Below are 11,230 nucleotides of genomic sequence, written 5' to 3'. Positions count from 1 at the left end.
ATTTAATTTCAATTAATAAATCTGGAACACAAAGCAAGTCTCAAAAATGGTGGCTATGACAACTATTGATTGCTGTAAAAACCGATCTGGTTCATTAAATGTCCTTTAGGAAAGGAAATCTACCATCCTTACCTTGTTTGCCTACATGTGACTCAAGACCCAGGGCAATGTGCTTGTGTCTAACTGACCTTGCAATGGCCTAATAAACCCCCTCCATTCAAGGACAATTAGAGGGGGCAATGAATGCTGACTTTGCCAATGGTGCCAACATCCCATGAAAAATGTTTTTAAAATTAAATATAAGGGATGAGGGCATACACATATCCCTTCCCCTGTTCTACCACACTGTGGTGAATATATTTGGGAAAGTCTGTTTTTCCCTTTCATTTTGCAAGGGTTTTCTTTAATGTACAAAAAATATCTAGACTTTGAGCACATGCATTCAGCATAACCTGTGCAATATAAGTAGAAACACAAGAGATAGCCTTGGCTTCAATAGTCAGATGGCTAAAATTCATATCATGCAGCCTGTAAGCTTCAGTTTGGGCATCCCATCTACATCAGTGCAGCCTTCAGAATACCTGAAGTTACTTTCTTGACTCCTGAAATGGTATTAATTCAAGTTAATTACCAATTACATTATCTATTTTTGATGAAATTCAAAGTTTAGGGTTATAACTTCAAAACTTAAAAAAAATTCCTGAAAGTAATCTTCTTTAACATAATTATTGTGATAAGGAACTTCATAAATAATGAAAATAATGAATTATTTTGAAATGTGGTCACTGTTTTGAAAGAAGCAACAAATTTGCACGTGGCACCGGCTCACCAACAGGAAGTTAGATAAGTGAAATGAAAACAGAAAATACCGGTAATACTCAACAGATCAGGCAGCATTTGTGGAGAGAGAGAGAGAGAAAGAGTTAAAGTTTCATGTCAATGATCTTTGAAAGGTCATAGATCTGAAACATTAACCCAGCTTCATTCTACTTAGATGATGCCAGACCTGCTGTTTACTTCCTACATTTTGTGCTTTATTTTACATCATTTGCAGGATTTTGCTTTTGTATTCAGTTAAATAACTAACTGGTAAATCTGTTCTTCTGATGTAAATTGATAAGTAAATGTTGACTAAAGTACTGGGAGAACTCCCTGCTCCTTTTTGATTAGTGTTATGGGATCTTTAAGATCCATCCAAACAATTATTTAGGACCTTGATTTAACACCTCATTGAAAAGATGGCAATGCAGCAGTCACAGTACTGAAGTATCAACCGTGATTAAAGGAATACAGTTAGGACACTTTAGTTTATCTTATACCATAAATAGGATGGTAGTAAACGACGGAGTGAGCATAAAATTGTAGGCTGTAAATTTATTTTTCTAATCCCAATAGGAAGGCAGTAATAAGTTGACAGGACAACCATCAATGCTGTTTCGTTCATTGACTCCTTCCCGCATGGAAGGCCGTCTCCAAGCTTCTACATCAATTGCTAATGTGAAAAAGTTGTTTTGACTGAAGAAACATTTTTTCATTCTGCTTCTGTATTATGGGGTTTCATTCTTATGTCATTTATTATATTATTGTCTCACAAGATGCTTAAAAATGAACATTTGAGTGATACAATGTTTATATTCTTACCTATATAAACAAACATTTCGTTGTTTATGGAAACATATCTTGGTCCATTTATCTCCGTGTGGTTATTCAGTGGAGTCGGTGTATGTAAAAGTATTTCATTTATTTGTTTAAAGCCTGTGTACTTACACTATAGAAAGTATTTTTTAATGTTTTATGTTGAGTCACTGCATTGTGAACTCCATTTTTAAAAATTGAAAAATAAAAACATTTTTATCTTTTAACCTTTTTTTACTTAATAAAGGTGGATGGGAACATTGAATTATATAATTCCTACAATGCAAAAAGAGGTCATCCAACCCATCGAGTCTACACCAACTCTCTGACGGAGTATCTTAACCAGGCCCTCTGCCTCACTCTATTGCCGTCACCCCACACAATCACCATGGCTAATCCATCTAACCTACACAGCTTGGGACACTAAGGAGAAATTTACCATGGCCAGACCACCTAGCCTGCACATCTTCGGACTGTAGGAGGAAACCCACGCAGACATGGGGAGAATGTGCAAACTCCATGCACAGTCACCCAAGGTCGGAGCATCATCATTTCAGGCTTCCCTTGCAAATCACACACCATTGGGTGGCACAGTGGTTAGCACTGCTGCCTCACAGCACCAGCCACCCGGGTTCATTTTCTGGCTTGGGTCACTCTCTGTTCAGAGTCTGCACGTTCTCCCCATGTCTGCGGGGGTTTCCTCCGGGTGCTCCGGTTTCCTCCCACAGTTCGAAAGATGTGCTGGTTAGGTGCATTGGCCATGCTAAGTTCTCCCTTACTGTATCCAAACAGGCGCCAGGGTGTGGCGACTAGTGTATTTTCACAGTAACTTCATTGCAGTGTTAATGTAAGCCTACTTGTGACACTAATAAATAAACTTAAAGAAAACTTAAACTATCCTGATTAGGCAATACATTATTATTCCTTCATTGAAGCTGGAAAATCCTGGAACTCTCTGTCTAACAGTACTATAAGAGTAAATTCACCTCATGGATTGCTTCCAGATAGCAACTCACCATCATCTTTTCAAGGCCAATTAGCATGGGCAATAAATGCTGCCTTACCACATCTTAGGAAAGTATCGAGCTATATTCAGAGTGTTTTAAGTATATTTCCAAGGGTTACCGGCTGGTCAGTTTGTAGGTAAAGTATGTAACTGACTTCATGAGCTGGAATGAACCAGCTTTAATTCCCAGTTTGTGCTGAGTTTGCTAATCTTAGCAGAGGAAGCACTGAGGGGTAAAACAGGCCTTAGACTCTTGTGCTGTTCATGCTCTTTCATCACCGTCAGAAATTATGCCTGTACACGTCAGATAAGAGTAGCAGCTAGCTCAGTTGCACTGCCCTCTTCAGTCAATTAATGTTTCACATTAAAGCAGCATTCAACCAAGTGAAAAAACAAAGAATGCCAGCAAAATTAAAGTTAATCAGGGTCAAAGTGATATCTCTCCAAAGGCTGGAGTTGAAACTGACACAAAGTGAAATGGTTTTGGTTGTTGGTGGCCAGCCGTCACAGTTGTAGGACATGGAGGACCACAAGAAAATGTTCTCAGTCTAAGTTTCAATCTCCTGTTACTTTATTAATGGTCCTTTTTTTGTTATTAAGCAACAAAGCTCTTTCTGCACTGTAGGAATTCTATGATTCTATGAAATGCTGGTGTAGACACTGATGCCCACATACCTTGAAGGAGAGTTGAGAAGTTAAAGTTTGTTTATTAGTGTCACAAGCAAGCTTATATTAACAGTGCAACAAAATTAGTGTGAAAATCTCCTAGTCGCCACACTCCGGTGCCCATTCAGGTATACTGAGGGAGAATTTAGCATGGCCAATGTACCTAACCAGCACGTCTTTTGGACATTTACAGATTATTTTACAGTATTCAGTTTCATTCACAATTCTTGGTATGAAGTGTTTTACGATTCACAGGATGCGGGTGTCACTGTTGGGCTCAGTACTGAATAGATTGTGGCACCGAAGTCGCAGAAACAAAAATATTGATGGGCCTGAATTTCTGCAGAGTGGTGGATTGACACTCTGCTCTTATTTTCTTACCTGAATTTTTTTCTATCCTATTTCACCCAACCTTCAAACTCAGTCCGGCTGAGATCTGAGCAGTGCAGCGCATCTCCCTGAGCTTAATGTCAAGGGCAGTTCTATCAGATACATGGAGGCCATATTCCTTTGTTCAGACAACTAGCTGCCGTAAACCAATTAAGTTAAAGGTCCAGCAAAGTTTAAAGATCCAGGTAGAAAGTAAGTGGGTAGGATTTGGTGAGATAGTGAGGTAGTCAGGTCGAGTTCTGCCTCAGGAGGGATCCTATGAAGGTGAAGAATCCATGTGAGGGCTGAGGGAGTCCCATGGAGATTCACAGGTGGAAGTGGAGTGGTTTGTACAATAGTTACCCGAAAGTTAGGAGTGGTTTTAAACCTTCTAACATTTTCTGTGCAACTATTGATGTAATAGTCTAAACAATCATACATCACATTTAAATCACATTTTTCAGATGGTTCCCAATTCAAGGCAATGACCCAAGGGACATTTGCACTTTCCAGACAATTAGATAGCACCCTAACCACTCTTATTTATAAAACAATTTACAAATACAAAAATACATTACACTTTCAAAATGCCATCTCACAATAAATTATAAAGATAACATCCAATACAATAGTATCAACAATAAACATGCCATTTTAAATACAGTAGCACAAACAGCTAGTATGCATTGCGAGTTATCCACAACCAGCCTTCCAAAGTTGCAAACAACTCAACAATAAACCAGCAAGTTATAATGTTGTTGTTGTTTGTCCATCGTCGTCAATGAGGACCTTGACACCATTAGTCATTATGAGGCTGGATGCGGTGTGTCCGAAGATGACTGATCAGGCCAATTCGGGCACAGAATGTCCTGGCACATATTGGGCAAATGTGTGTGGGCGCTGTAGTTGTTGCGCTGGTGGCTCTGGACTTGCGCAGCTCACACTTAAGTTGTGCTTCAGCATTGCACCTTGCTTCATAAAATTTACAGCCCTTGTGGATGAAGCAGCGCCAGGTAGGGCGGTTTTGTGCCAGCGTTTCCCAGGTGGTCATGTCTATGTCAAGCGACTTCAGGGAGGCCTTGAGTGTGTCTTTGTAACGCTTCTTCTGCCCTCCATGCGAGTGTGTTCCAGCAGAGAGTTCCCCAAAAAGGAGCTGCTTGGGCATGCGCTCGTCCGGCATACGGGTGACATGACCTGCCCACCGGGTCTGTGCTCTCATCAGCAGTGCGTGGACTGATGGTAGACTTGCTCGAGAGAGAGAACTTTAGTGTCTGGTACTTTGTCTTGCCATTTGATGCGTAATATTCTGCGAAGACAAGTCATGTGGAAGTGATTGAGCTGTCTTGCATGCCTTCGATACACAGTCCACGTTTCACAGGCATACAGGAGGGTAGTGAGTACCACGGCGCTGTAGACCTTCAGTTTTGTTGCTGGGCTGATTCCTCGACGTTCCCATACAGTGGAACGCAGTCTACCGAAAGCAGAACTTGCCTTTGCTATTCTGCAGTTAACTTCTGTATCGATAGTCACTGCTTGGGAGAGGGTACTGCCAAGATAAGTGAACTGGTCCACTGCCTGTAGTTTCTGCCCTTTGATTGTGATTATGGGTTCTGTGTGCGGTGCATGAGGAGCAGGCTGGTGCATGACTTCGGTCTTTTTAATATTGATGGTGAGTCCAAAGTTGTCACAAGCCGTGGAAAATTTGTCCATACCGACTTGCATCTCTGGCTCTGAGCCAGTATGTGGAGATGCTGGTGTTGGACTGGGGTAAACACAGTAAGAAGTTTAACAACACCAGGTTAAAGTCCAACAGGTTTATTTGGTAGCAAAAGCCACACAAGCTTTTGGAGCTCCAAGCCCCTTCTTCAGGTGAGTGGGAATTCTGTTCACAAACAGGGCATATAAAGACACAGACTCAATTTACATGAATAATGGTTGGAATGCGAATACTTACAGCTGATCAAGTCTTTAAGATACAAACAACGTGAGTGGAGAGAGCATCAAGACAGGCTAAAAAGATGTGTATTGTCTCCAGACAAGACAGCCAGTGAAACTCTGCAGGTCCAGGCAGGCTGTGGGGGTTACAAATAGTTGTGACATGAACCCAATATCCTGGTTGAGGCCGTCCTCGTGTGTGCGGAACTTGGCTATCAGTTTCTGCTCAGTGACTCTGCGCCGTCGTGTGTCGTGAAGGCCGCCTTGGAGAACGCTTACCCGAATATCAGAGGCCGAATGCCCGTGACCGCTGAAGTGCTCCCCAACAGGAAGAGAACAGTCTTGCCTGGTGATTGTCGAGCGGTGTTCATTCATCCATTGTCGCAGTATCTGCATAGTTTCCCCAATGTACCATGCCTCGGGACATCCTTTCCTGCAGCGTATCAGGTAGACAACGTTGGCCAAGTTGCAAGAGTATGTACCGTGTACCTGGTGGATGGTGTTCTCACGTGAGATGATGGCATCTGTGTCGCTGATCCGGCACGTCTTGCAGAGGTTGCTGTGGCAGGGTTGTGTGGTGTCGTGGTCACTGTTCTCCTGAAGGCTGGGTAGTTTGCTGCGGACAATGGTCTGTTTGAGGTTGTGCGGTTGTTTGAAGGCAAGAAGTGGGGGTGTGGGGATGGCCTTGACGAGATGTTCGTCTTCATCAATGACATGTTGAAGGCTCCGGAGGAGATGCCGTAGCTTCTCTGCTCCGGGGAAGTACTGGACGACAAAGGGTACTCTGTCCACTGTGTCCCGTGTTTGTCTTCTGAGGAGGTTGGTGCGGTTTTTCGCTGTGGCGCGTTGGAACTGTCGATCAATGAGTCGAGCACTATATCCTGTTCTTATGAGGGCATCTTTCAGCGTCTGGAGGTGTCTGTTGCGATCCTCCTCATCCGAGCAGGTCCTGTGTATACGGAGGGCTTGTCCGTAGGGGATGGCTTCTTTAACGTGTTTAGGGTGGAAGCTGGAGAAGTGGAGCATCGTGAGGTTATCCGTGGGCTTGTGGTACAGTGAGGTGCTGAGGTGACCGTCCTTAATGGAGATGCGTGTGTCCAAGAATGCAACCGATTCCGGAGAGTAGTCCATGGTGAGTCTGATGGTGGGATGGAACTTGTTGATGTCATCATATAGTTGTTTCAGTGATTGTTCACCATGAGTCCAAAGGAAGAAAATGTCATCGATGTATCTAGTGTATAGCATTGGTTGAAGGTCCCATGCGGTGAAGAGGTCCCGAGGACGGTCTCAACCGGGATATTGGGTTCATGTCACACTATTTGTAACCCCCACAGCCTGCCTGAACCTGCAGAGTTTCACTGGCTGTCTTGTCTGGAGACAATACACATCTTTTTAGCCTGTCTTGATGCTCTCTGCACTAACGTTGTTTGTATCTTAAAGACTTGATTAGCTGTAAGTATTCGCATTCCAACCATTATTCATGTAAATTGAGTCTGTGTCTTTATATGCCCTGTTTGTGAACAGAATTCCCACTCACCTGAAGAATGGGCTTGGAGCTCCGAAAGCTTGTGTGGCTTTTGCTACCAAATAAACCTGTTGGACTTTAACCTGGTGTTGTTAAACTTCTTTCTGAGCCAGTATACAGGGCGTAGTCATTGGCAAAGAGGAAGTCTCTCAGAACAGTCTCCTTCACTTTGGTAATAGCTTGAAGTCTCCTCAGGTTGAAGAACTTCCTATCCACTCTGTACTTAAGGCTGATCCCAGCAACACTGCCCTGGAAGGCATCATTTAGCATGGCAGTAAACATCATGCTGAACAGTGTGGGTGCGAGCACACAGCCCTGTTTGACACCATTGGTGACTGGGAATGCCTCAGAGGATTCTCCGCCGTCCAGTACTCTGGCCATCATGCCATCATGGAACTGGCGTACCATCTGAATGAATTTGGGGGGGCAGCCGAACTTTGGCATGATCCTCCACAGGCCTTGTCGGCTGACAGTGTTCGAAGGCTTTCACGAGGTCAACAAAGATTGTGTAGAGCTCACGATTCTGCTCCTGACACTTCTCCTGAAGTTGGCACGCGGCAAAAATCATGTTAGTAGTCCCGCGACCTCTGCAGAAGCCACACTGTGACTCTGGAAGCAGGCCCAGCTCCAGATGAGTGACTCGACGATTTAGCAGGACTCTTGCAAGGGTTTTTCCTGCGATGGAGAGCAGCGAGATTCCTCGATGGTTGTCGCATACTTGCCGATTGCCCTTCCTCTTGTAGAGGTGTACGATAGAAGCATCTTTAAGTTCCTAAGGAATGGATCCTTGCTTCCAAAAGGACTGGAACAACTCAGTGAGCTTCTCGATAAGTACAGGACCAGAGGCTTTGTAGATCACTGCGGGTATGGCGTCTGCCCCTGAGACTTTGCCACTAGATAGCTGGTTAACAGCGTTCGTGACTTCGGCTACTACCGGTGGGTCATCCATGGCGCTGTTGATATCGATCTGGGAAATCCTGTCTATCGCCTCATCGTTAATAGATGACGGTCGGTTGAGGACGGCTTCAAAGTGTTCAGCCCATCTCTGCAGAATCTGAGCCCTCTCTGTAATGAGAGTTGTACCATCTGTACTCAGAAGGGGGGAACTCCCGAGAGATTGAGGTCCGTAGAGAGTGTTGAGGGCTTCATAGAACCGTTTCAAGTCGTTTATGTCAGCGTATCCCTGTATTTCATCTGCCTTGGCGCTCAGCCAGGCATCCTGCATTTTACGCAGTTTATTCTGGACTGTCCGAGCACTGGTAAAGGCGTTTTTCTTGGCAGCTGAAATTGGGTCATTTTTTGACAGGCACGATGAAGACGGTGCTTTTCAACAAGTAGAGCCTGTATCTCCCCATCGTTCTCATCGAACCAGTCATGCTGCTTGCGGGTAGAGGGCCCGAGCATCTTCAGTGCAGATGAATGGACAGCATCCCTGAAGTGTTCCCAGTCATCCTCAGCGCTGCCTGCGAGGTGTAGGTCAGCAACCTTGGTTTCTAAGTCTTCAACCAGTGCTGAAGCTATGCTGGAGTTCTTTAGCTTGGCCACATTGATTCTTTTCATAACCTTGCTTCCTTGTGGTCGCCTCTTGGGTCTGATGCGGAGCCTCATTTTAGAGACAATGAACCTGTGATCTGTCCAACAGTCAGCACCACACATGGCCTTGGTCACTCTGACATCCTGCCTGTCTTTTCTCCTGACAATGACATAGTCAATAAGATGCCAGTGCTTAGAGTGGGGGTGCATCCAGCAGGTTTTGTTACGGGTAGGCAGACGGAAGGTTGTCTTGGTGATGAGGAGGGCGTGTGCTGCACAGGTCTTCATTAAGAGTAGGCCGTTACTGTTACACTTGCCTACTCCATGCCTCCCAACAACACCCGACCAGAATGCAGAGTTACACCCTACTCTTGCATTGAAGTCGCCAAGCAAGATCAGCTTGTCGGTACTGCTCACTGCTGATAGTAGGGCTTCTAGTTCTTCGTAGAACTTGTCTTTCATCTCGTCCAGATTGTTCATTTAGGGGGGCATAAGCGCTGATCAGGGTGGCTTGATTTCTGTTCTGTAGTGGAAGCTGTAATGTCATAAGCCGGTTGTTCACACCCTTGGGGAGACTAGCAAGTTTCTGAACAAGGTGACTCCTGACGGCGAATCCAACTCCAGCATCATGACGCTCATCGCTGCCACGACCGCTCCAGAAAAAAGTGTATCCACCTCCGGTTTCAGTCAGCTGACCTACGTTGGCAAGACGAGTTTCACTCAGGGCTGCAATGTCAATGTTGTATCTTGCAAGCTCTCGAGCAACTAAGTCTGTTCTTCTCTCTGGTCTATCTGCTGTAGGGTTGTCCAAAAGCGTGCGCATGTTCCAAGTGCCAATGGTGAGCGGTGTCACCTTGTGTTCTATTTTGTATGTTCGACTGCAAGATGGGATCCCCGCCAGCCGTGGTAAACTGGCCAGGGTGTAGTGAAGCAGGCAATGTTTAGGGCACCTTTTCTAGCCCCTTCCTCATTCTACGGAGGTGGGCAGTGCATTCCTGAAGAAGGCTGCTCATTCGCCCAGGTAGAAGCCGAGTTTCACTGCTGCTTCGGTCAGCGGAAAACGACCATTAGACCATTAGACCTGTGTGCAGGTCCGTGACTACAGCTCCCAGTGTATCCACACCTGCTGCTTCATCGCTGGCCCATCGCCACAGGACTTCAAAGGTTGAACAGGACGCTGATGATAATGATGATGGTGGTGTCGAGACTAGCGCGTGATTTGGATTAAAGTGAGGGAGAGTTGCGCAGTGTCAGCCTCACTCTCTTTCCAATTCCCATCTGGATCCAGTGGCAAGACAAGAGTCGAGACGGCTGGAGATGGGACTAGGCGCAGTGGGTGACCAGGACGTCTACTGTGTCTTGTCCTGCTCTTCACGTTCCACGATGCAGAGACAGCCTTCTTGACCGTTGGATGTTCCATTGGTCTCGTCCGTTTGACCTGCTGGAGTCTGTCTTCATATGCTGGGATAGACATCTCCCAATCTCACCGAGGGTTGAGACCCATCGGCTACCCTCACCTGATTTAACCGGCTCGTCGAAGCCGTTGCCCGGGGTGTGGCCGCTGCCGCATGTAAACACCTACAAGGAGCCAGAGATGAGAGCTGAGTGCCAGGTGGGGACCAAAGGTGGTCGAACCGCCCTGAAAAGGATGCGACATGTTCCCCCTCCAGAGGTTATAATATAAACAGTACCGACAGCTAATGCTGTCCTTTAACCAATAACAAACTCCCTCACAATAAGAAAGTTCATTGTGAGCTATCTACAACTTTCCAGGGCATTGCCCTCCATATTTTCCCCTTCCTAGGGTTCTGCTTTCGGGACTGATGGCACCCGAACCTGGGAAACAGAAGGATTCCCCAGTGGATGTTTGGGGTATCTCCAATTACACTGCCCTGGATGTAACCATTACCGCGCACGCTTAGTGTGTGCTATGCTTTTTTTGCAGTCACAGTAAGAAGTCTCACAACAGCAGGTTAAAGTCCAACAGGTTTATTTGGTGGCACAAGCCACAAGCTTTCCGAGCGCTGCTCCTTCATCAGGTGAGTGGGATTTCAGTTCACAAACAGGGCATATGTAGACACAAACTCAATTTACAAGATAATGGTTGGAATGCAAGTCTTTACAGGTAATCAAGTCTTAAAGGTACAGACAATGTGAGTGGAGACAGGGTTTTGCAGTCAGACATACATCTGGGACATAGCTCTCAATCACAAAGCTGCCACACCAGCGCTCCCGGAATGGCCGCAATACAAATAATCCCGCCCTCTCTGGCCACGCCCCAAACCCCGCCCTCAGCCTGGCCACGCCCCCAACTCCGCCCTCTGCCTGGCCCCGCCCTCTGCCTGGCCTTGCCAGCGCGCCTAAGTCCATCTGCCTGGCCCACCAAGTCCCGCCCTATGCTTGACCCAGCTGTCTGGTCCCACCCCTCGCGCCTGACCCCGCCCCCTAGATATGCCCCTCTGATTGGTCACGTCCCTTAGCTCCGCCCTGTGCCTGACCTCGCGCCTAGCCCCGCCTCCAGGTGCCACCCGCTACTTGGCTCCGCCCCGCTCCTCTGCGCC

General features: G+C 46.1%; 1 protein-coding gene across 1 annotated transcript; it reads right to left on the bottom strand.

Annotated features, from left to right (window-relative positions):
• Positions 1-514: 514 nt before the first annotated feature.
• LOC144499261 (uncharacterized) lies at positions 515-9,492 on the bottom strand. Its single transcript, XM_078221375.1, is given in 8 exon segments — positions 515-602; positions 4,744-4,934; positions 4,937-5,272; positions 7,260-7,610; positions 7,612-7,908; positions 8,071-8,417; positions 8,522-9,137; positions 9,139-9,492. Coding segments are annotated over 8 exon segments (2,580 nt in total).
• Between the last annotated feature and the right edge of the window lie 1,738 nt (positions 9,493-11,230).

This window comes from Mustelus asterias, chromosome 9, assembly GCF_964213995.1.
Source record: "Mustelus asterias chromosome 9, sMusAst1.hap1.1, whole genome shotgun sequence".
NCBI classification, from domain to species: Eukaryota; Metazoa; Chordata; class Chondrichthyes; order Carcharhiniformes; family Triakidae; genus Mustelus; species Mustelus asterias.
Note: the sequence above shows the minus strand (reverse complement) of the source record. Positions and strands in the feature narration are given on the sequence as shown.